Source organism: Lygodium microphyllum, chromosome 15 (assembly GCF_053477565.2).
Source record: "Lygodium microphyllum isolate KBCC chromosome 15, Lygodium_microphyllum_v1.1.10, whole genome shotgun sequence".
Lineage (NCBI taxonomy): Eukaryota > Viridiplantae > Streptophyta > Polypodiopsida > Schizaeales > Lygodiaceae > Lygodium > Lygodium microphyllum.
The window spans coordinates 84820057-84847177 of NC_141149.1; the positions used below are offsets into that span (position 1 = coordinate 84820057).

A 27121-nucleotide genomic window follows, 5' to 3' on the forward strand; every position below is an offset into this window, starting at 1 on the left:
TACTCACTGGTAAACACCTTTGAACTTACAGATCTGAAATCTGTAACCTGCGCACCCACTTTCCGTCAATACAGTCGAAGTCACAGCGTACCCTGAAACTGTTGTCCGCAACCTTGCGGCTCTAAAACGGGCCCTGAAACGGCCTCAAATGCCTAAAATAACTGCGGCAAAGCCCTAAAGGGTATATCTGCACAATACACAGCGCTCTTCCCACACACCAAATCTCACTGCAATCTGAGATTTTTGCTCTGCCTTGCTTCCGGTGCCTCCATAGGCACTATCCAAGAGAAAGAGTTGAAGGATGGGAGAGCTTCTTACCCGTGGCTTGCTTGCTCGAACCTTGCTTCTTCACCTTTGCTTCAACCTTCGAAATCGGCCTCTCTCAATGGCGCGGCTCTGATACCATGTCAAGAATCGCGTGGTGGAGGGGGTTGCTCAAGATGCTGCGCCGAACATACACAGAATGCACAAGGAGAAGCTCACTCAAGAGACAAGAAGAGAGATGGAGGCCAAAACGTTTTCTTGCTGATTTCTTCTTCTTCTTCCACACACTTTACAATGTACACAAAGTATAGATAAGATACAACATAAAAGAAAAGTGGCCTACTAAGTCAAACAATGCATAATCGACTACACTAGTCGACTGGCGCTATAACTATGCCAGCTGTAAATAGGTGTAACGACCTGAATATAATAAGTAATGAGTCAGTGGCCATGTGAGATTCATAATGACCATCGACGTGCTAAGTGTAGATGTGTGGACCCATCTAACCAGGCGGTCCATCATCAATGTCCGCATGTGTTGAGCTTATCATCTCAACAATGGTTGTGGTACAAAACATCTAAAGTTTCTTATCTTTGCTATCTAAGCTTTTGTTACTGCTGTAGCAATCCCTTGCATTGCTAAGTTCACTCTCGCAACATCATTTTCAGCCACAAGAAAGTCATCTTCTTCCTCCTCATCCATCATCCCATCTTCATTCTCATAGTGTGCTCGAGATAACATGTCTGCCACTGGGTTATCTCTTCCTGCAATATGTTGAAATTCAGGGTTCAAAGATTTGATGTATGCAATCCACCAGAGTATAGCAATGTCTAGGGTAGCACAACTAGTAATCATACCCAATACTAGCAAACAATTGGTCTCAATGACTACATGAGCACCCATAAAATACTCCTTATCACATTTAATAGCTATAATCACAATTCCCCATAATTCTCTTTTTACATGTGGATACCTTCTTTGTCGTTCAATCAATACTTTAGTACCAAATCGAATTGCATATCTTTTCCCTTCCTCATCATCTTGTCCAATTGCCCATCCAATCCTGATTGGGCTTGTATCAACAGTAATAATGATAGGCTTTTCATATGAATATTCCACCTTTCTCAATGTAGGAGCAGATGTTAAGAGCTACTTCAATCTCTTCATTGCTTTCTGATTCTTCCTTTCCCAATGAAATCTCTGACCTCTCCTCAAGAGTTGATATAGAGCATCAGCTACATGGGCAATGTGAGAAATCCATATCAAATAGAACAAACATGCACCTAAGAATATATGCACCTCTAATACATGCGTGCATACATCTTGAATTATATCTATCCCATCTATTTTTGTTGGTGATGGTCTTCACCCATAGGGCCCATACATATGCCCAACAATCAAAACCTCTTCAACTCCAAAGACAGAATTTTGTCTAGAAAGAGTTAAATGCACCACTTCTAGATGCGCCAAAATCCTTTCACAATCCACAATATGGTCTGCAACAAACTGTCTGTACCCATGAGCATTCATCTCTTCATTCTTCTCATCTAGTGCACACCCTTTGATTGGAACATCATCCAAGAAGGGCATTGTCAATTGTGGTATAAAATCCCTAAGTACTCTATTCATAGCATTTGTCATGTATGCCACTGAGTTTGTTGAACCCTACAAGAGAGTACACATCCATACTAACCCCAAACGAGTCTTCATGGTTGTGAAAATTGATCATACCCCAGGTAAAGATCACCCAAAGAATAGATCGCTCTGCTTGCAAAAGCCTCTGCAAATTCATGAACTGCAGGACCTACACCCACATTTCTTATAGTCACTTTATTAACCGGTTGCATGTCTTCAATAAATCTTAAAGCCCCATTCCTTTTGGGAACAATAAACCAACAATTTGAGTACGGTGCTAAAGAGGGCTCTAAGATCTTCATGCAAATCTTTTCATTTAGTAAATCCATTAGCTTTGGCAAGTAAGCTTTAGGCACTGGAATAGGATTCAAGTTCCATGGTATATGTGGCATAGTAAATATCACCACATAGAAAAGACAACATTTGGATCCACACAACCTACTTCAGTTAGCTGAAATGCAAATGTGTTTCCATGTGTAGCCAACATCCACATAAAACAATCTCTCTCAGTAGTCAAAAGAAACCCTTCTGCACCAACTTTCAATTCCTGTAATGTTTTAGATGTAAACTGAGGACCTATATCTTTAGGATCCCATAAGCTTGGCTTCCTTGACATTTTTTCATACATACCCTTACTCTCTGCTGGAAGTGGCAAAGCAATTGGTTTCACCTTTTTGTCAATTGTCTTATACTTTGTCTCCACAAGTGTTTTAGTCCATTGTAATCCTTCCTCCTAAGCAAACAATGCTATAACATCATCCATGTCCAAAGAACATGCTGATAACACTCTGTTTTCAGCCTCATTTTCTGCATGTATACTTGCTAAAATTTTAGCCATAGTGTCATTAATATTCAGCCCATAAAATATGCCTGAAATGCCTTCATCTTTGGCTAACGGCCCTGAGAGCGGAATTTAGGTGAGAGTAAGTGCTTAAAAATAGCTAAAAATCATGGATATCAAGCAAAAAATATTCAATGTCAAAGGCGGCGGCTCGATCTAGGACGATTTTAAGCATAAGCAGTCGACGGGCGCCCAAGTGACACCTCCGGATTTTTAGTAATTTTTCTGTCAGTCAGGACAGGATGTGGGAGCTGCAAGCCTGTCCGAGATGCCGAGGTGGACACCCAGAAATTTACAGCACGTCAATTGGAGCTCGTACGCGGAAGTTGGCCCAAAACCGGCCGGGGTGCCCAAAAAGGGGGCCAAATTTGAAATTTGAAAGGGTGTGATTAGTGGGGGGGGTGCCCTTTGGCCCCTCCACCCCCCTAAATTTTTCATGGGGGGGAAGGAAGTGCCGTGGAGGCCACGGCGCGAAAAAAACGAGCCCCCCTCCCCCCCCAAATCATGATCATGCTTGACAAACAAGCTATGGAGTGCATTATGCCAAGCTTCTACCTTTATCATACGCTCTATGTCGCTTCAATCCACGCAGGTAATGGTGGCCTGTAGAGGGAGAGAGAAAATCAATCTTTCTCTCTCCTCCCTCTCTCTCTTCTAAGGGGAAATTCATGTGGGAAGAAGAAGGAAGAAGGAAGAATGATGGAGGCTTGTCCGGCACGGATCGGATTGCTCCACGGGCTCGAAATGGTGATTGGTGATTGTGTTGGACATGAAGTGCTATTGATTTCCAAATCTACAGCCATGGACATGAAACCCGAAACACTCAAATAAGCGGTAATTTAAAATTTTTAAAGGAAATTTGAGCTTTTATGGCTTTTGATGGATGAAATGTTGTTCATGTGGGATAAAAATTGTTCATGCTACTGTTTTCTATGAGTTCTTGCTGGTCATAATCAAAAAATCAGAAAAATATGTATTTTGTGGTTCAAAATAATATGCTAAAACACGTAAAACATGGAAAAACAAGGGAAAATGAGGGTTTTTGGCATAAAAATGGAAAAGTAAATAGGAACATCAACTAAACTTTCATTTCTTTGCAAGAAGGAACTAAGGGCTACAGTCCATAACCTGTTTTGAATTTTTATTAATTAAATAATGCAAGAAAATAAGGGAAAATACAAGAAAATGGTGGAAAAACCCTAAAAAATAGGGGAAAAATACATTTTGGGTTCTGAAAAATAAGGATAAATAAGAGCAATGTTTGTGAATGTTTGTGGGGACTGAAGCATGAGGATTTTCCTCAGTTCAACCCCACTTTCTTGTTCTAGTGCGTCTTTTTATGCTTTCTACACAAAAAATGATGTCAAAATACCCTATAAATCCATTCAACGATGCACTATTTAAACGGGGAAGGGTAGAGGAGTTGAAATATGTCTAAATACCGTGTGAAATGATGGGGAAGTTTCTGATTTCCATGCATAGCATTTAGGACGGATGATAATTAAAATTAAGAGCTTAGTAGCACGAGGATCACCTTGGTGCTAGGCCCATGCAATGAAGCACGATCGGTAGTTGGAAACCATTAAAAGGATGTTTTTGCACTTGTGCACAATACTATTTTGCTAAATGTTTGAGCACTAGGCATCCACCAAATACATAGAGCATGAAAAGAATTTAAAAGTATCGGTGATCAGCTCCTAGACATGCATTGCAATTGGTTTATTAGAACATGACTTACGTTGAGAGGCAGTGAGGCACCCATGCGATAGGTAGACGGGGATCCTAAAGGGGAAATTAAGTAAGGACACTGGTACATTCCTGGACACGTTTATTTGGTACCTTGAGCAACTTTTGTGCGATGTGTCTATTTGTTGAGCGACACACTGAGGGGCCAATCCCCAAAGTGTAGGAGAGTCGCAGAGGGTTGACGGCATTCAACCGTAGGAGGAACCCCATGTGTATGTGATTCGAGCCTTTTGGCTATGTGAAAGGGACTCCCTCTAAGGAGTAATATTGGGTTAGGATCAGTTGGACTACAACGTATTACAAACGCAATGTTTAGGAAGGCAGAGATTTTGATAGACGCTCCTGGCCGCGAGGCCGAGGGGTTATCTTGTGCGTAGTGACGAGGCCCGGCTAGTGCATGAGCCAGTGCCGGCCCGTTTTTAGGTCCATCAGTGGTGCGTCTGCCGGGAGCCGCTTAAAAGTGGCGGTTCTCGAATCCTGGTTGTTTAGGGACCAACTAGCAGTTTATGCCAAAGGATATTGAGATTGATCCGTTATTTATTGATAAGCATCGTCTAGCAGAAATCCAAAAGCAAGAAAGAGACGAAAGAGCTAGGCGACGTGCTGAAATTTTTAGGAGATATTCCCCTAAGCGTAGCGGTGCTGAACCCTTACGAGGGAGTGGATCTAGTGGTCTTAGTACCACAAGCAGTAAGTTAGGAGAAGGTGGAAGCTCTAGTGCTCCCCTTCCTGCTATAAGCCAGTCCACGTCAAGTGCGGGAGATGTAACCCCACCGTCCCCCATTCCTAGTGCAAATCCGATCCGCGTCATGGCGCAGCCTATTGCAATTCCAGCAGGAACGACGGATTTGCCGGCTCTAGGTTACCCGCTACCCATTTTTAATGGGCTAGTTGAGGAAGATGCGGAACTCCACATTAGGAAGTTTCAAAAGCTGATGTTTAACTGTCGCATCCAAGAAGAAGGACATTTAATGATGTTCTTCAATATGACTCTCAAAGGAAGAGCCGCTATATGGTATCATGGTTTAGAAGCCGGAACCATATTGAACATTGATGCATTTTATGGAGTTTTTCGAAGGGAGTTTGCCCCTGAAAGGGGTGGGCAATATTGGTTGCGTGTACTCAACGTGACCCGCCAAGAACCACACGAGGATATTCGTGCTTATGCGAAGAAGATAAAAGAGGTTTTCCGTAAGTTGGACACCTCTATTCCTATCCCCGCAGCTGCCCAATTGCAATATTTCCTACATGGTTTGGACTTTAATATCCAATTGCAGCTGAGTAGTGTCCCCTTGGGGGATATAGATACTGCCATTACACGAGCACAAGAGGTGGAATCCCGACTACAAGCAGCCTATGCTTCTCGAGGCAATTCGAATATGGGTTTAGTATTGGGAAACAATATGGCAATAGCCAATGGCAGTAGTGGCCAAGGGATAGCGATGGCTAATCCTAATGGGAGAGGAAACATGGTGCAGAATGTCCCTTTATTACCAGCTCTCCCTAGCATGTCGATGCCTACGGGCAATCAAATGATTCCAAATGGTGGAAGCCAGGCGGTCAATGCTAATACCATGCCTGTGGCTCAACAACCTGTGCCTAATTGAATTGTTAGGCCGATGGAACGACATGGTAATGACCAAGGCTATGAGTCGAGTTCTTCCAATGTTCTTGGTGAGGTTAAGGACATGATGAAGCATTATACCGACATGATTACGGAGCAATATCGGCAAATAGCCGTTGATGTCAGCTTCCTTAAAAAACAACAAAATTTGATAGGAAGTACATACCCAGAGGAGGGTGCGCCGTCGAGGTTTAGTTGCAAATGGTGTGGTGGGCAACACTATCCCAGGAATTGCCCAAATGTTAAGTGCGACATCTGTGGAAAATCCGGCCATTTAGCAGCTACTTGCTGGAGTAAGATCAGTTCCCTCCAGCGAGGAAGTCGGCAACCAGGGCCCGTTAATCATCGTGCCCAAGGAAGTGATTCCCAGCGAGAAGATGGGCCTAAACAAATACTTCAACGACCCAAGACTACAGTGGAGGAGCTACCAAGTGGTAGTGGGGTTAGTTTGATTGAGGCTGTACACGTTAACGATGCTGAAACCTCTAATCTGCGAGCTATCCTTACAAGAGGTCAAAAGGGTAGAGAAGCCGACAAGGATAAGCCTGTCGACGGAAACCCTAAACAAGGCGACAAAGAAACGCAAGTTTTGGATCCTGCCATGGAAGGGGGACCTTAGAAGCCCGTGGAAAGTAAAGCCAATAAGGAACCATCAAAGAAGAAGGTGAAAGTTAAAAAAGAGGCAATAAAGCCGGTTCAGCGACCTAAAGAGCGGATGGTTTGGCGTGAAAAGCGAGCTCTATCGAACTATCGTGAATTCGATTTGGCGAGCTCTCTTTGCGAAGTCAAGCCGGATGTGAATCTCTTACAGCTTATTAAGCTTTCCCCAGGAGTATGCAAGGAATTTAGAAAGATCCTACGTACCGGGTATATCGTAGAACCTTTGGGTATTGCACGAGTTGGTGATGACTGGTTCGAGCATGCTGAGAAGCATTGCCCAAGGGTTGCAACCTATGTCGATGGGATATTAGTAGATTATGCCATTGTCGACACTGGATCATCTGTTAACGTTATGAGTTCTGAACTGATGGAAAGGTTGGGTCTCGCGATCCAGAAAGATACCTCCACAATTCTCAGAATGGCAGATGATAGTTTGAGACAGCCGGAAGGCTGCATTACTAAGGTCCATGTCACTATTGCGAATGTAGAATGCTTGTTGGACTTTAGGGTGATTCGTTTTGCAGGGCATCCAAGTTACCAAGTATTACTCGGACGACCTTGGATCTTGCAAGTGGATTGCCAAGTAGATATACCTGCCGGTCGACTGATATTCGGTAGAGGTGCCCAGCGTGTGGTAGTTGATGCTTATCTTGAGTCCCCGCAGAGTGAGAGAGCTCCTCTATCTTCTACAGAATTGGAGACATTAGAAGATTTATCTGCCAGTGAGACATCATCGAGTGATGAGTCCAAAGAGGGATCCGCCACGGAAGACATCTATCAGATCACTTTGAATGAGCCGATAGAGGGCCAAGAACGTATAAGAGATGCAGATATTATCGAGCTAGACCTTGGTATGCTTGATGATTCGTGGCCAATCAAATTAGGTTCTATGCTCAGCTCAGCAGAAAGGGAGGACTATGTGGCCTTGATCCAGGAATTCCGTGATATCTTTGTCTGGAGTTATGATGAGTTGAGAGGCATTCCTCCTAGTCTTGCTGTTCATACAATTTCGTTGAAAGAGGGCAGTCGTCCTGTACGGCAGAAAGTAAGGCGTATGCCTTTTGAACTAAGGGACGGCCTCTTTGAAGAGTTACAGAAGCTTCGAAAAGCGGGTTTGATTTTTCCTGTGCAACACACGGAATGGTGTTCGCCAGTTGTGATTAGAAAGAAGAATAATAATCAAATCCATTTATGTGTAGACTTTAGGGAGCTGAATAAGCAGACAGTTAAGGACTACTACCCGTTGCCATTTATTGACCAGATTTTGGATCAATTAGCGGGAAGGGAGATATATTCGTTTATGGATTGCTTTGCAGGATACAACCAAATGGCAATTGCAGAAGAGGATAAGTTGAAAATAACTTTTATCACTGTATTTGGTACTTTTGCGTACCATGTGATGGCCTTTGGTTTATGCAATGCGCCTGGTTCGTGGCAACGAACAACAGATAAGACATTCGGTGACATATCCCCTGAAGAGTTGAAGGTGTTTATTGATGACTTAGGGGCCGCCATCGTGAGAGTGAGGTAGTTGATCATTTTAAGAAAATGCTTCGAGCGCTGTAGACAATCCTACATCGCCCTAAACCCACGGAAGTGTGTTTTTGGAGTACCTTATGGGCTGTTGTTGGGTCATGTGGTCAGTTCGGTGGGAATTGTGACAGACCCCGAGAAGGTCAAAGTTATAGTTGCCATGGGTCCACCACGCACTCCGAAGAAAGTTCATAGCTTTCTGTCTTCGGTTGGTTACTACCGTAGATTCATCAACGCCTTAGCAGAAAGAACGTTGCCGCTTACAAATTTATTGTCCTTTAGCTATTCGTTTGTATGGGGTGACCCTTGTAAGGTAGCATTCGAGGATGTGAAACAAGAGCTAACAAGAGCGCCCATTTTAAAAGCACCTAAAAGAGGTGAGGTGTCCTATATATTCTCAGCAGCCACCATGTATAGTATCAGCTGCTGTTTAGCCCAAATTTGGGAAGAGAAGTGGTACCACCCGATTGCTTTTGCTAGTCGGAAGCTGGGGGTATCCGAAATCAACTATACTTACATGGAGAAATTGTGTCTAGCGATGGTCTTTGGGACCAAGAAATTCAGGCATTACATTCTCTATGAGAAAGTCATGCTTTATACGAAGGCGGAGGGGCTTCGATTATTGATGAATAAGCTACAGCCGCCTAATCGTCTAGCAAAGTGGTTGATCACTTTGCAGGAATTTGATTATGAAATCAAGAGTAAGCCACCAAGGTTGCAAGGCATCGTGGAATGTCTTGTGGACTTTGGGGAGCCGAAAGAATCTGTGGCTGAAGGTAGTGACATGGAGTTGTTATTCAAAATAGATACGGCATCTATTCCCTCCTGGTATGCTGCAATAACGCATTATTTATCAACGGGAGAGGTGGGATCCGAATTATCTAAAGCTGAGAGAAGGAAAATTAAGTAGCAAGCGTTAAAGTTTGCTTTGATCGCAGGTACATTCTATCGGCAAGGGGTTGATGACATCTATCGCCGATGTATGATGCCTGATGAGGTACCATTCATTTTGGAAGAGTGCCATGATTCTGCTAGCGGTGGCCATTTTGCTGGACGGCTTACCGCACAAAAGGCTTTAAGAGCAGGTTATTGGTGGCCTGCCATCTTCCAAGATGCGTTTGCATATGTTAAGAGATGCGATATTTGCCAACGACATGATAGTCGAGAGAATAGGAAACAACCACTTAACCCTATTATGGCGATACTTCCATTTGAGAAGTGGGGAATAGACTTTGTGGGTCCTATTACTCCGTCATCGACTACACAAAAGAGGTACATCATTGTAGCAACTGACTACTTCACAAAGTGGTCAGAAGCACGTGCAACAAGGAAAGATGATGCTAAAGAAACTGCTAGTTTCCTTTTAGAGCAGATAATATGCCGTTTTGGTCCGCCGAAAGAATTAGTGTCGGACCGCGGAACCCATTTCCTGAATAAGGTGATTAAAGGTTTGACAGAGATGTGGCAAATCAAGCATAATATGACAACCCCACATAATCCGCAAGCTAATGGGCAAGTTGAAAGCACCAACAAGCAGCTTGTGGGCATCCTGTCCAAAATTGTGTCGGAAAAGAAACGGGATTAGGATAAAAAGTTATACGTGGCAGTGTGGGCCTACAATACGACTTTCAAACGAGCCACTGGCCATACCCCGTTCAAGTTAGTATATGGGGAGGAGTGTGTCTTGCCTTTAGAGATTGAGCTGCTGACTATTCGGTTTGCCATCAATCATTCTTTGAGTGATGAAGATGCACTTTTTGAGCGCTTGACGACACTGGCACATTTAGATGAGCTTAAGTTGCAGAGCTTATTGTACCAAGAAGTGGCGAAGCGCCGAATGAAGTAGCTACATGACCTCAAAGCCAAGAAATACACCTTCAAGAAAGGACAGCTTGTTCTGTATTATGACGCACGACGTAAACTATTTCCAGGCAAGTTAGAGCCCAAATGGGATGGGCCCTATAGGATCGTTAGAATAGGAAAGAATAAATCCACAGTCTTGTTAGCTGACCTTGAGGGGATAGAATTTAAAAATAAGGTTAATCTTAATAAGATTAAACCTTATTATTTCTAACTGCACTAATGCTATGACTGCCTTGCAGGTCTAGGCGAGATTGATCAAACATCTGCAAGGAAATCGTGATAGAGGTTGATGGGTCGTCTGATCCCTTATTTAGAACACCCATATTTAGAACAAAGGTATCATTAGGGAAAGCTCATTTGGTGGAGCTAAGGATATAAGGTGACTGAGCAAGAAGGCAGGACATTTATTTGGGAGATCAAGGTCTTCTGCCATCACTGCCTACAAATTTTGACGAGCATCCCTGTTGAATTCAATGACGATGGAGGGATGGAACCTACAGTCCACCTGTTGAATATGCTGAATTTCGATTACCATAATTACGAGTAGAGTTCAGGATGGCAGGATATGTAAACCCTTTATGGACGTACACCTTGTACTTTGATGGGGCGTCCAGGGGTCCATGCAAAAAAAGAAGTGTAGGAGTTGTCATCCGAGACCCCCGACGACGCATTGTCATGAAGTTAGCTGCTTATCTCGGGGTGAATTTTACCAATAATATGGCAAAATACAAAGCCCTGATTATGGGTTTGAATATTGCGAAGAAGGGTGGTATCCGCCAGTTGTTGGTGAAAGGGGATTCTCAGTTGGTTTTAAATCAACTCAATGGGATGTACATGGTACGAAACCCCATCCTTTGTATGTACCATCATATTGCCATAGGCTTGCTAGACGAATTCGATAGAGTGTCTTTTCAGCTGATTCCACGGAATTGGAATCAGTTTGCCGATTCTTTGGCTAATCTTGCGTATGAAGAGGACCTCTTCTTTAATTGTGGCCCTTGTCCCGATATATCTATTGATGGTGAGACAGGACCTGGTCGTTTGTGGGGTATGCTTTCTGAACATGCCCTCTTTGGCAGACGATGGTTTATTTGGATGATGCAGAGGGTAAGCGAGGCTCATCTGCCCTTATTATCTGGGACGCATAGACTGATTAGACGACATGTGATGCGAATACCTCTTGCGATATATGCAGGAGGGATAGGTCATAATTTAATGCACTTAGTTTAGGGCTACGAGCCTTTGTTCCCCTGGGAATAGTATGCTTTGATGTCTATCATGGTTGTTTCCAGGTGGATGTTCTGCATAGTATTGTTTTATTTCATTAGGCCAAGAGGGCCGATGCAGTTTTGTAGTAAAGTGTTTGATTTCATTAGGCCAAGAGGGCCATTTCCCTGTCTAGTGCGGGTGCGTTTAATTGGGTTTTGTTTAAGTGTTGTGCTGGACAGGTTTTGTGTTTCGTGGAATTTGGTGGAGCCTGGAGGTGCCTTTGCTGCGATGGAAGCTTCTTGTGGTCAATCCAGGTGATATTTCTCCTTTACGAGTACCTTTCTTTTCTGTTATATGTGTATTTGTACTTGTCGAGGGGATCCATTTTTGTTGGGAAGTCGGCAACCAAGGCATGAAGTTCCAGGTTTAGGCTAAGTATGTTTGAGGGAGGTCGGAGTAGTCATTGCCTCCTGCAATGACATTGTTAGACATCGAAAGACCTGTGTTAGCAGGAAGTCCTAGTGGCCTTGTTTTGCTAGCCTGCTAGAGGCAGCCGTTCTAGGAGTTCTGGTTCGTAGTGAGGCAGTTAGAGAAGCCTGCCAGAAGATAATAATGATGATGCCCAGAAACTCTGTACATCCTAAGAGATGAATATAAATACGAAGGTGTGTAAAAAGGGGTTCTAACCCCTCTCAAAGTAAAGAAATGAAAAGAAATGCAAATGTGTAAGCAGTTGATCATTGCCTTGCGAGGGCTTGGTAGGTTCTTGGGGACGAATCAGACCCGGGGCCGATACCTTATCTTCCTAGGGGTGGCTTCTTACCAAATATAATACCAAAACAAGGACGGTTGGAGCGAAAATAAAAGTGAGCGGGAGAAAAGGATTAAGTGTCGCCTTGCGAGGGCTTGGTAAGTTCTTGGGTCCTGAGACAGGTCCTGAGGCCGATGCCCTATTCTCCTTGGGTCACTACGCTCAGCTCCCTCCTTTTTACATGCCCAAGTATGTTCATCCAATAACAACCCTAAAAGAAGAAATGTACTGAAAGAAAATACTCTTTGATCAGGCTATAGGAGTCCTCGCCTTGCAGGAGCTCCTAGTTGTGTTGTCTTTAGTTGGTAAGTAGTGCAGACTACCATTTAGGGCAACCTCTTTGATAGGTTTTTTTAGTTTGGCTGTGTTGGAGCAGCTGGTTCGTGACTCACTTCGGATCTTCTATTAGATGATGCTAGGCCTATTTCTTGTGGATGTCATGCCTTGGTTCTGTCCAGGGGTAGGGGGAGCATTGTGCTGAGTTTTATTATATATTTGTTTTGTATCAGTTTGATGCTTCTTTGGTTGTTTATGTGCAGATATGTTTGTGGATTCGACGGGCTGAGTCGCCCTATCCTGTGGTCGCCAATGAGAGCGGAATTTAGGTGATGGCAAGTGCTTAAAAATAGCTAAAAATCATGGATATCAAGCGAAAAATACTCAATGTCAAAGGCGGCGGCTCGATCTAGGAAGATTTTAAGCATAAGCAGTCGACGGGCGTCCAAGTGACACCTCTAGATTTTTAGTAATTTTTCTGTTAATCAGGACAGGATGTGGGAGCTGCATGCCTGTCCGGGATGCCGAGGCGGACGCCCAGAAATTTACAGCATGTCAATCGGAGCTCATACGCAGAAGTTGGCCCAAAACCGGCCGGGGTGCCCAAAAAGGGGGCCAAATTTGAAATTTGAAAGGGTGTGATTAGTGGGGGGTGCCCTTTGGCCCCTCCACCCCCCTAAATTTTTCGTGGGGGGGAAGGAAGTGCCGTGCAGGCAACGGCGCAAAAAAAACGCGCCCCCCCCCCCCAATCATGATCATGCTTGACAAACAAGCTATGGAGTGCATTATGCCAGGCTTCTACCTTTATCATACGCTCTATGTCGCTTCAATCCGGCAGGGAATGGTGGCTTGTAGAGGGAGAGAGAAAATCAGTCTTTCTCTCTCCTCCCTCTCTCTCTTCTAAGGGGGAATTCATGTGGAAAGAAGAAGGAAGAAGGAAGAATGATGGAGGCTTGTCCAGCACGGATCGGATTGCTCCACGGGCTCGAAATGGTGATTGGTGATTGTGCTGGACATGAAGTGCTGTTGATTTCCAAATCTACAGCCATGGACATGAAACCCGAAACACGCAAATAAGCGGTAATTTAAAAATTTTAAAGGAAATTTGAGCTTTTATGGCTTTTGATGGATGAAATGTTGTTCATGTGGGATAAAAATTGTTCATGCTACTGTTTTCTATGAGTTCTTGCTAGTCATAATCAAAAAATCAGAAAAATATGTATTTTGTGGTTCAAAATAATATGCTAAAACACGTAAAACATGGAAAAACAAGGAAAAATGAGGGTTTTTGGCATAAAAATGGGAAAGTAAATAGGAACATCAACTAAACTTTCATTTCTTTGCAAGAAGGAACTAAGGGCTACAGCCCATAACCTGTTTTGAATTTTTAGTAATTAAATAACGCAGAAAAATAAGGGAAAATACAAGAAAATGGTGGAAAAACCCTAAAAATAGGGGAAAAATACATTTTGGGTTCCGAAAAATAAGGATAAATAAGAGCAATGTTTGTGAATGTTTGTGGGGACTGAAGCATGAGGATTTGCCTCAGTTCAACCCCACTTTCTTGTTCTAGTGCGTCTTTTTCCGCTTTCTACACAAAAAATGATGTCAAAATACCCTATAAATCCATTCAACGATGCACTATTTAAACGGGGAAGGGTAGAGTAGTTGAAATATGTCTAAATACCGTGTGAAATGATGGGGAAGTTATTGATTTCCATGCATAGCATTTAGGACGGATGATAATTAAAATTAAGAGCTTAGTAGCAGGAGGATCACCTCGGTGCTAGGCCCATGCAACGAAGCACGATCGGTAGTTGGAAACCATTAAAAGGATGTTTTTGCACTTGTGAACAATACTGTTTCGCTAAATGTTTGAGCACTAGGCATCCACCAAATACATAGAGCATGAAAAGAATTTAAAAGTATGAGTGATCAGCTCCTGGACATGCATTGGAATTGGTTTATTAGAACATGACTTACGTTGAGAGGCAGTGAGGCACCCATGCGGTAGGTAGACGGGGATCCTAAAGGGGAAATTAAGTAAGGACACTGGTACATTCCTGGACACGTTTATTTGGTACCTTGAGCGACTTTTGTGCGATGTGTCTATTTGTTGAGCGACGCACTGAGGGGCCAATCCCCAAAGTGTAGGAGAGTCGCATAGGGTTGACGGCATTCAACCGTAGGAGGAACCCCATGTGTATGTGATTCGAGCCTTTTGGCTATGTGAAAGGGACTCCCTCTGAGGAGTAATATTGGGTTAGGATCAGTTGGACTACAACGTATTACAAACGCAATATTTAGGAAGGCAGAGATTTTGATAGACGCTCCTGGCCGCGAGGCCGAGGGGTTGTCTTGTGCGTAGTGACGAGGCCCGGCTAGTGCATGAGCCAGTGCCGGCCCGTTTTTAGGTCCATCAGGCCCCAATGCTCTTAGTTCCTTAGTAGCCCGTTTCATAGATATGCATTCAGTCTTGCACATAGCTTCCATAGGCTTAAACCAACATGAACAATTTGTTGTAAACTGAGAATAACCATCCCGATTCCTAGGATGATTAACACAAACTGTAAGAAATTGAACTCCTTAACTCCCATCCTTGCTTCTGACTCTTGCATAAGCAGAACCATCATCAAGCACTTTTGTTTCCATATTCACTCCTCTAATATAGGGCTGTCCCAAAATCACTGCATATGAGGAACTATATTGCACAAAGAAGTGTTGCTATTCTTGTACATCACCAATATTCACTTTTATATTAGGAAATGTAGCATAGAGCTCCCCTGAGGAATTATTTGCAAGCCTCATACACCAACTATGATGAGTATCCACATGCCATGCATCATTTTCATACAATCCATGCTCAATAACATTAATCTCAAACCGATGGTCAAGCAAAGTAACACAAGGAGTTTCACACTTCCCTATTTTCACTACCATTTCATTGGTAGCCCTGGCCCAATGATTTCTTGTGTAATGACTTTGATAAATAAATCCTAGAGTCTCTTTCCCATATTGTTACATCTGCCTTACTCCACCATGCATATTGCTACAATATAACGCATTTTCAGCCACTCACTTTTCCACATGCTGTCCACTGATTAGTAGCATGCTGTATAGATAAACTAGTACTTACATCATGCTCATTTTCAGCTTGAATACCCAACAAACTAGTTTTCTCTTCAAATTTCAGCAATGCACTAGTGGTATCACCAAGAAATTGATGCTTCCTCTTAATTATATCAATGATTTCATCATGAAATTCCCACTTGGCGATGCCAAGCACCTCTCCCAAGGTGAAATCCACTTGACTATTTAAGATCCATTCTTCAAGAACCTTCTTAAGATCTGTGGCTGTCTCAATATCATGATATTGCAACTTATATCCTCGCTGCTTGCTCTTCTTTTTTCCATCTTGTTTGTTATCTTATTTTTGCTCCTGACTGCCCTCTTCCATAGAGGTGGCTGATTTGTAGCTTTAGATAGATCCACACTTCTTCTTGTCACTCTTTTAGATGTCCCTATATTATCTTTATCTCTCTTTCTCTTTCACAAGCACATTCATGTTTTGCACCTTTGCTAAATATGCATATACTAAATATGCATCTACCAGTGATTCCCAACCAATTATGTCACGAATATCTTGCCCTACATGAGATATTTCACTAGAACTAAATTTTCTCTTTTCAGCTGCATGCAAAGCATGTGTCCATATTGCAGACCAACCATCACTTGGCCAGGTATTCTATCCAACTGTAGACCAAAAGTAGAAGCATGTACATCCGCATAAGCATTTTGGACAGCCAAGCCTTCTAACAACTTATGCATACCTCCCTTTCTGAAATTCAAAGCAAGAGGCAACCACATTTCTTGTGCATGGATCTTGCCATCTTTCCAAAATATGAGTTGTTGTGTCAAAGCCTCCTGAGGATAAGCAACACAATCCTTTTTCTCATGCTACAAACTATCACACCACATACATCTTTTTCTTGGTTTAGGGGTTGTTACCCATCCCCTTTCCTCTTGTCCTTTTTCATCCAATTTTGTGACCTTCAATTCAAGATCTCACCTTTAACCAATTCATCTAATACATCTTCTCTAATATTGGGAACAGTAGGTACAACCATAGGTTTAGCCACAGAAGTGGTTGGCTTACTAGATATATCAACTATTTTTCCCGTAACACTGGGCAAGCTAGAGACATGCAATCTTTCTCTTCTTCTATGCTTTTTCACAAGTGTAGTAACAACTTCCTTGGCATGCCTCCACTCTGTTTTAAGACATGTCTCTGTAGTCTAAACCTCAAGTGAATCATGAAGCTTCTCTTGAAGCCCAAGATGTGCTGCTTGTAGAAATAGTTCAATTTTCTGACTTGTAAGAGCTTGCTATTCTCCAAGATCTAACTACTCAAATCGACTTTCAAATTCTCTTAATAATTATATAGCCACAAGACTCTTATTGGATTGTAAAACCCACTCCTGAAAAGTCTTGCATGTAATCAAACTGGTGTCTTCAATGTAAAGCTCTTCCCTGAGTGTCTTCTTGAAAGCTATCCAGTCATACCTATTCACTCCTTAATCACTCCTTCCTCCCCTAGTTCAGAGTGTTGTTTGGTACATGTTAACTGCGATTGCAACACACACCATTTTAGCAAACCTTCTTTTTTTAAAATGAAATCTCCCCAACATTGAAAAAGCCACTTGCTTTTTGCATATCACCCTATTCTGGAAGTTTCCATAGCTTTTTAGGATAATTTACAAATAAATAATATAAAAAATAAGCTAAAATTATCCAAAAATCTAGTTATTTTGAACCATCCATGACATGGACATCAACATTAATGACTATGATGACATTAACTCTCTAGATCAATAAGAAAGTCGGATGACGATACACTCTAGAGTTTTTCACACTGTGTCCACGTAGTGGTATGACAACATGACTGTCCACATCAAAGAAATGTGGAAGACATGTTACCCTGACATCATTGTTGACACTTCAAGAAAAAAACTACTAGTAAGAACTTGAAAGGTGACACTAAGTAAAGTGTTGAACTTAATGCTTTGGAAAGTAGGAGCTAAAAAGATACCTACGAAGGTTAAGATTTCCATAATCAAGAAAATCAATGATTAATCACTCCTTTTGATTGTACACATAGTGAGATAGTCACTAGCAATAAACTAATGCATAACTAATCCTCATTAGAAGCTCACTAATAATTCAATTTCATTGAATCCATATCAGAGACAACAAATTGTCCCCTCCTCTTAATCAAAGTATCATGTATACTAGTGTTTATATGCATTGAGCAACTCAAATGTTGGCTAACAGTTAGTTATTAGTTAGTCATATGTTACCTTCACATGGTTTGTTGCACCATTGAAATAAAATTTTGAAGGAGTAAGGAGGATAAATTCCCAAATTATCTAAGCAAAAGCAAGAAGCAGTTTTGTACTAGATGGACAGAAAATGAACAAAATAGAGCCATGTTTAGCATAGGATTGAGTAACTAGCTTGAGGCCACCCATTTATATAATATGGGGGACCATTTCCAATGATTTTCCAACATTTAGTGCAAGGAAAAACAAGTTCATGAGTGCATCTAAATATGACTATTTAACTAGGAGTGGAGGAGAGGGCATGTGTGTGTCTGCATGCATGTATATGTGTGTACTTGGGGTAGATGGCTCTTAGACATCTTCACATGGTCCATTCCAACTTTAACAATTTTGTAATTTTGTTTATAAGCTAAATCTACCTAGACCAATTCTTGAATTTCCTATATTCTTCTATATAGAGAGATTTGAGAGAATGTAGGCAATTCTCCATATGTACATATAACTCCCTACTATTAGAAGTGGGGTGTGACATTCTTACATTTTGTTACGTAACAAAATTTGGAGAGAACATAGGAATTCACTACAATGATCTATAAATCCCTACTATTAGAAGTGGGGAATCACATTATCCTATTCTATTATATGGGACATTTTGAAAGAATGTAGGAAATTCTCTATTTTGATGTGTAATTCCCTACTAGTAGATGTGGGGAATTTTATTCCCTAGTTATATGTTACAATAAATGCGTGGATACATATATAGGAAATATCAGTGAATTTCTAACATTTCATAAAATTTCCTATATAGGGAATGATTAAAAGTTTCTTGTGAGAGGGAGAGAGAGGGGCGAGAGAGAATCAAAGATGGAGAGGGAGGGAGGGGAAGAGAGAAATAGAGAGATGGAGGGAGGGAGAGAGAAGGAAGGAGGGTGAGGGAGAGGAACAATGAGGAAGAGAGGGAGGGAGGGAGAAACAAAGAGAAAGAAAGGGATGGAGAGAGAGAGAGAGAGAGAGAGCAAGAGGTTGGGAGAAATGGAGAGGAAAGAGAGAAAAAAATAGACAAGGGGAGAGCGAAGGAAGGGAAAGAGAGGGAGAAGAGTGAAAAGGAGAGAGAGAGAGGGGGGGAGAGAAAAATAATGAGATAGAGGGAAAAAGAAAAATAATGAGAGAGTGTTTGTGTCTCTCATGGGCAACCATCTATTGTGCATTTCTATTGGATGCATGGTGTGCAACTTTAGAAGCCACATGATGGTTCTATCAAGCAACCATCATCATCCTCATTAGCATATAATTAACAAGCATCATCATCATCATCAGACACATTAATAAGAGTATCATTAGATCTATGTAAGTCCCGCTCTTGATTGATCACAAGGTGGCCCTCATTTTGTGCTATCTCCTCATCACCATCACCAAGCTCAAAATCCCACCTCTTCTTCGAGAACCATGTTGCTTATACTTAGGCTAAGCATAGGCATAGGTCTATGCATAGGGTAGACATAGATGTGTGCTAGGTATAGGCCCTGAGCTATGCATAGGCCTTACACTTAGACCATATTAGGTCTATGGCTACGCCTGCATTGTCTTCAATATCTAGTCTAGTCTTTGTCTACTCTAGTTGACACTTGTGTCTATTGCACACTTGCATCTAACCCAAAATTGGAGAAGTAGTACCCACAAATGAGTGTGTCGCAAAGGGAAGGACACTTTGTGGTTCACTCATCTTGTGATATGAATCATAGTTCTTCTCTAGTTATGTGATTTTTCCACTTGGGCATGGTCTTAGCATGAACGCACTAGTTCTCTCATCCCTAAGGGAAAACCCACACCTATGCTTCTAGCTTGGAAAACCTCATCACACTCACAATCATAACAAATGGACTATTAAAAGTTAACAAAGTAGTAGAAAACAAATAGAATGACAATTAGAAAAAATAAAACAAATAGATGGAAGAATAGTAGAACATACAATGCATTTAAGCACATGTGTAACTATACTTTTATTTTGTGGAGCAATGAACCTAAGGCCATCAATATAGGTGTGTTTAACTATGGAAAATGCACACTTGAGCTAAGAGGCATGTGCTCACAACCTATTCTATGGCATCAAATATATTAAAACTAGCAAATAAGAGAAATCTTATCCTAAATATCAAAATAATGATAAGTAGCCATACCATTCATTTTTATAAAACTAGCTTCCCTCTACATCATCGCAACTTCAAGATCAAGAATTTTAAATCTGTGTGTGTGTGTGTGTGTGTGTGTGTGTGTGTGTCCTACATGTCTAGGCAAGTTCTTCGCACTAGCATCATAAACCCTTACAATGCTTTTGATGCCAGGAGGCATATTCCACGGTGGATTCCGTGAGGTTTTACGGTGGATTCCGTAAACTTAGATGACCGGGGCTCATACGCAAAGAGGATTCTTTGTGCGAGAAGTTGATGGGGACGCCTGTCCTTTTCGGGCGTTTCATTAATTTAGTGTGTACATGGGTGATTCCATAGCGGGTGATTCCGCAAAATGCATATTAAATTAATAAACGTTTATGAGTTTAGAGTGCGCACTCGTAATAAATTAAGGTTAGGATTTATTTCTAACCAGTTGATTTATTTATGTAGCTGAAGACTGCTAGGTATTCACTTTTGTCGGTTTAATTGTGTTATTTTACTAACGATTGTGAATGCTTCAGTTGATGTGTAGAGATAGCAGCAGTGGCGGAGGAAAGCATTGGAGTCTAGCGGGTTTCCGACCTTTGGATATATTTTGATAGGCGCCACGCCTATATTTTGATTATGTCTATAGAGACATCGACTATTTATTATTATTTTGTATGCGCTTATGCGCCTGGATATGTTATTTTTATTTGGACATTGAGATTGGGCGTGCCAGACTCTTTGGGCACCGTCCATTAGCTTTATTTTCCTATTTTTGGTAGAAAGCAAACTCAAAAGCTAAAAGCTTGTATATTTTTGTAATTGGGCTATTTTTGAGCAAAAAGATTGAAAATATATATTAAATACATGCTTTGTGAAGCGCTCACACAAGGCATGGGGGAGATTCAACCCAATTTGTCTCTTGTCTCATGTCGTGCTTGTTTTTACATTAATTTTTGTGCTAAAAAGTAGAGTGCTTTGTTCTTGGGGACCTTTGGGAATTCACTACGTGAGCTACCTGCGTCCGATCTGCGCACCAGTGGTATCAGAGCGGAGCAGAGATCAAGGGCTTCCAATCGCTACCAATCTCGGGCGAAGGCGGAGCTCCAGGAACAAACGGCCTCTACAGTCAATCTCGTCGCGAACCGTCGATACAGGCAGACTTCTGGCGATCAAGAACCCCTGTTTCCACTCTCAGATCGCGAAGGACCACTCTCTGTCGGCGGAGGACCACTCCCTCAACTCCATGAACAAGTCGTGATCAACCAGTGAGAAATTTCTTATCTATTTCATCAAAAAGCTTAGTTTTAAGCTTAAGAGCTTGATTAGCTTCATAATCTTCAATTCGTCGCCAAGAGGAGGGCCCCGAAAATCACGCGCGGAAAAAACGGACCCCCCCCCCCTTCACGAAAATCACGACGACTGCAGTAAGCTTTCAAAGCTTAATCATCTAAGTCCCATAAGCCTAAGACTATAAGCTTCTGCAAGTCACACAGAGCAACAAAGTCGACATACTCCGGGTCACGCACTCCAGAAGACAAGTTCCGTAAGTCGACTCTGATCAAGTACTGCAAGTCCTGCAAATCAGCTAAGTTCAGCAAGTTCACAACCCTGCAAGTCTGTTAAGTCTGCAACTCTGCAAGTCAGACTAAATCAGAACTGACTAACGCTTGAAACTCCTAGAAGACTTGTTCGTTTGCAAAAACTCAGAACTGGAAAGTTGTTCGCAGCAAGCTGTTTTACCTATCTACAAGTTCGTTGAAGTACTTTCAGCAAACAGAGACAGAAATATTTCAGAATTTCTGAAAATTGAAGAAGAAAATACCCAAAATACATAGCCTTGTAACCCCAAATTTGAGCTACGCTCATCCCGCTAACTGATTTTGAGTGAGAAAGGTTTGTTGAGTTTTACAGGATGACTACCCCACATATGGATGATCCTATGGCTGAAGACGACCTACCTGAGCCTACCATGGAGCAAAAGCTGGATCTTATCATGTTGCAATTGAACGAAGAGCGAAGAGCTAGGCAAGCCTTGCAAGTGCAATTGACAATGCATTCAAGCTAGAACTGCCATCACATTGGAAAATTCATAATACCTTTCATATTAGTTTATTGAGACCCTTTAGAGGACAATTACCTATCCACCCTGTCTATGAAAACCCACCTTTACTAGAAGAAGAGACTGAAATCCTTGAACCAGAAGCCATCATAGACACTGATTACATGACCACTAGAACTGGCCGAAGGTACTCTAGATATCTCGTGAAATTTAAGAACCATCCTGTAGAAGAAGCACAATGGATGCACGCTAGAGACCTAAATGCTTTCCCCACTCTGTTAGCTCCACATTGAGCTAATAGCAATTGAGGTCAATTGCTATCCCACCCCGGGGGTATGATGCCAGGAGGCATATTCCACGGTGGATTCCGTGAGGTTTTACGGTGGATTCCGTAAACTTAGATGACCGGGGCTCATACGCAAAGAGGATTCTTTGTGCGAGAAGTTGATGGGGACGCCTGTCCTTTTCGGGCGTTTCATTAATTTAGTGTGTACATGGGTGATTCCATAGCGGGTGATTCCGCAAAATGCATATTAAATTAATAAACGTTTATGAGTTTAGAGTGCGCACTCGTAATAAATTAAGGTTAGGATTTATTTCTAACCAGTTGATTTATTTATGTAGCTGAAGACTGCTAGGTATTCACTTTTGTCGGTTTAATTGTGTTATTTTACTAACGATTGTGAATGCTTCAGTTGATGTGTAGAGATAGCAGCAGTGGCGGAGGAAAGCATTGGAGTCTAGCGGGTTTCCGACCTTTGGATATATTTTGATAGGCGCCACGCCTATATTTTGATTATGTCTATAGAGACATCGACTATTTATTATTATTTTGTATGCGCTTATGCGCCTGGATATGTTATTTTTATTTGGACATTGAGATTGGGCGTGCCAGACTCTTTGGGCACCGTCCATTAGCTTTATTTTCCTATTTTTGGTAGAAAGCAAACTCAAAAGCTAAAAGCTTGTATATTTTTGTAATTGGGCTATTTTTGAGCAAAAAGATTGAAAATATATATTAAATACATGCTTTGTGAAGCGCTCACACAAGGCATGGGGGAGATTCAACCCAATTTGTCTCTTGTCTCATGTCGTGCTTGTTTTTACATTGATTTTTGTGCTAAAAAGTAGAGTGCTTTGTTCTTGGGGACCTTTGGGAATTCACTACGTGAGCTACCTGCGTCCGATCTGCGCACCAGCTTTGCACTCCAATACTACAACGGTTTGAAAACATAGATGCAACTACTAGATCTACACAAGCATGTCTAACATTTCATGTAAAAACACATTTAAGCGCAATACCACATCAGGCATTCTTAACCCATATTTACATGCGTATATTAACATGAAAAAATGGAGACTTTAACACATTGATACACATGCTTATAAACATGATACAATTAAGACTTATAGTAGATCTAAATTTTGCATTTATTTCCTTAAAAGAGAAATAACACAAACACATTGTGAACTTACAACACATAAACTAGCAACACACACACACACACACACACACACACACACACACACATAGGCACACATACATACATACATACATATTAATGAGAGGTTTAAGGTGCACTCCACGTGAAAATGTGAGAAAGAAAAGGTCGAGAGTGAAAGTACAAAGAGTTTATGTGTGTGTGCGTACACGCACATTGATTTATGTTCATATAATATGAATATATCCAATGTGATATATTATTAATATAGTAAGATAATATAATGTCAATAAAATTAAGAGAACATGCTATACATAATGTGATCTATTTATATCATGGAATGATAAGACACCAATGTGACCTATTATTTATATAATCAATATAACATTGCATTATATCATGTTATAGTAGAATGTGTTACAATTAATATAACGTAATTAATATAACATATTAATAACATAACATGCAAGATGATTGAGATTAGTACATTAGGAAAGTGTAGTCGATGTAATATATCAATAGCATGAGCTATAATTAACATTGATAAGCTAGTATGACTAACACATCATTAATACATATTAATATTAACTTTAATCTATACTAGTATAAATAGGATATCTATGTTAATAACTTAATTTTTGAAATGGGATGGTTTGTGTTTGCTTTTGTAATGGCACGGTTTGAAAATTTAGCTATGCTTGCCTCATTTTCCCTAGTATATTGGAATATGGACAAAACTTCAATGTATTTGTCGTCTCTATGGCAAGGCAGTTTTGATGGGTGTAAACTTTAAGGTCAAACTCTCTTACATGTACACACATGTTCACACATTTACACACACGCATGGAGTTGGGGGACAATCCAAAAGCCTTCGAAAGCAATAGGTCGTTATTATTTATAGTGTTGCAGGCCGTTGCCATTCGAATAAATGAAATGCCTAGGCACTCAGCCTAAATTTGTCCTTGCAGTTTCGTAAGGTCAGCGATAAACTTGTATTTTAGGTCAATGACGAGAGGGCTATAATTATTTGCTCTTGGCACACAATGTTGCCGAACATATATATTCTCGGGAGCGAGAGCGAGAGGGGAAGGGGGGCGGGGGCTGATGATGATATGATGCCGAGATCGACTCGACATCTTAATATGCGAGACGACTGAAATGTGCAGCCAGCGGAATAGCATGAACGACGGATCTGGGTGGACTACGAAGCTATTACTCAGACCAAGTGATGTGGAGCCCGCCGTAGGAGGGGTCACCAGGGTAGATGCCCAGAGCTCTCCACACGGCGGGGGAAGCGTCGACGACGTCGTTGTCGCAGGGGGGCTCGTAGTTGTGATCGGCGTCGCAGCCATGGGCGGAGTCGCACTCGTCCACCACGACGGCCTGGGTGGAGCGGCCGTTGCCGTGGATAGTGATGCTGCTGCCGCAGCGGCTGCCGCCGTCGTACCAGCCCGTGGACAGAGCTACCAGGGGGTCGTCGTCGCTGTGGTAGCGGTTGTCGCACTCCGACGGCCCGCCGCCGCAGTCCCCCTTCCCGAAGCAGTTGAGCGTCAGCGTCGCCGACGTCCGACTCCGCACCGGCGGCGAGCACTCGTACTGCGGGTAGCTCTCCCCGGCCTCGCAGCAGTCCGAGTAGCCGTGCCTGTTGCACCCGTGGCTCGTCCCCGGTAAATACCCCGACGGCTCGCATTTCGGCGCCTTCGCACTAGATCTCTCCAGCAGCTCCAATGTCTGCACGCCGGCAACAACAACATCATCATCCTCCCCCTGTATTCCTCCCTCCGCCATTACTATCAGCCCTACAAGCACTACTGCGGTCCAGTACCACAGTACCCCCGCGCGTACAACCCTCCTCCGTGCGCAGCAGTATGCCGCCATAGCTGCTATGCAGTTCTATTATAAGCCACAACGCGAGGGTTATATGTATCTAGATAGATCTCTTCTTCTGTAGTAACTGTTCGATCTTCCTCAGGTAGCTAGGGCTCGTCCCCTCTTGCCTTCATTTATCGAAGACTGAATCTCACTCATCCTGATATTCGCCTTCCCGCAGCTCTTGGGAAACCACGCTCGTACGCTTCGACGAAGCTCGGTGCGACGGTCTCAACAGAGTAATGATAGCACATGCCACGCACTAGCGACAAATACATGCACGTGAAAAACTCTCTGCAGGAAAGTATCGATAATCGAACTCTATGCCGATGTTGCTTTGTTTTCGAGGATCGTGTCAGTAATTTCTAAGTCGGTGTCAGCGATGCTATCGATGTATTGTGTCGCATGGGTGTTAGGCACGAGTACCCATTGGTCAAGTGTAATGGGTGCTGCCCAAGTAGCATGTCACATGCCAAGTTATGTGACTGTTTCTTCCATAACATACGGGGCTGCCTGTCATGTACTCTTGCCTCAACTTGCGCACATCACAAATGGTGGACACGGTGGGCAATTCTTGAGCATTCTTGCTTTTCCTCTACCTTTTCTTCGTCTACATTGTTCTTTCATTCTTATTGTCCTCTCGTCTCAACATCTTGCAACCACTTATCTATCTCTATGAGACTTTTCCTACTTCCTTTGGCCCAGGTTCATAAACACTACGAAACACCCAATCGTACCATTTTGACCTACAAAGAACTAGCCAAGGACATAGATATTCTATAGATTTATCTGTTAGATTAAATCTTTCTTTTTCCATATACACACCCCATCAGCGCGCTATACCCGTCTAAGGTACAATTTGTGCCAACGTACTATCTAGTATATAAAAGTAGCTTCCTTTAATTAGTGTGTGCAAAGGGTTTGATGCAATCCCTCAGCAACCAACCAAAATAGTTGAAAAAGCGATAATTATCCATTATTATCTCACTCTCACAACACTTTCTAAGAATGTCCTTATGTAGAATAAGGCTTTTTAATCCACAAAATTAGAGCATCTGTGATTGCACTCTCTTTCCCGGTTGAAGGGGGATTTAATGCACATAGTCTTTGTTGCACCTTGAGATTCATTTTGGTTCATGGATAGATTTAATGACTTTGGCCCCTTTCAAGTAAGCTTTGTTGCACCTTGAGCTCCATTCTGGTCCATGGACGCATTTAATGACTTTGGCCCTTATCCAGCAAGTCATCAAAGTAGCCTCTCATTTGTTCACCCCACAAGGCATGTGAGTCATCTTGCTCGATGATCCTTATTTATCGCAACTTGCAAGGTGTTAATGACTCATTGGTTTGGGTTGACCAATTATACCATCCTTTCCTCTTTTGGCCATTGTATGCAGAATTGAGGTACTAATTTCTCATTCATCAAATTAAAAAACTAGTCATTCCACAACCAATTTATAGTCCTAAAGATTTATAAACACATCCTCAATTTTTGTATGAGGGACCCTTTCTTTTCATTATTGGAAGACATAGGAATTATCTTGCCTTTCCTAGTTCAAGAGCATAACAACAAATGATAATACTATTTATTTAAAGATATTCTTGCTTGAAAGTCTATTGACAATGCTACACGCAATAACTCTCTTTTGTCTTAGCTTGATACGCCAATAGTAATAAAAGCTTTTTATAAAAGCCCAGTTTATGTTGCTTTATTTGGGTTTAAACATACTTGGGAAGTTGAGGGTCGCCTCCATATTCTCAAGGATTTTTTTCTCCTTGATTACAAGCTT

At 42.0% G+C, this 27121-nt stretch overlaps 1 protein-coding gene across 1 annotated transcript; it reads right to left on the reverse strand.

Moving 5' to 3' along the window:
* Positions 1–24352: 24352 nt before the first annotated feature.
* LOC148024728 (putative ripening-related protein 1) lies at positions 24353–25545 on the reverse strand. Its single transcript, XM_087693761.1, has one exon. It carries the CDS (start codon positions 25338–25340, stop codon positions 24675–24677), a length of 666 nt encoding a protein of 221 aa, XP_087549887.1. The 5' UTR covers positions 25341–25545; the 3' UTR covers positions 24353–24674.
* Between the last annotated feature and the right edge of the window lie 1576 nt (positions 25546–27121).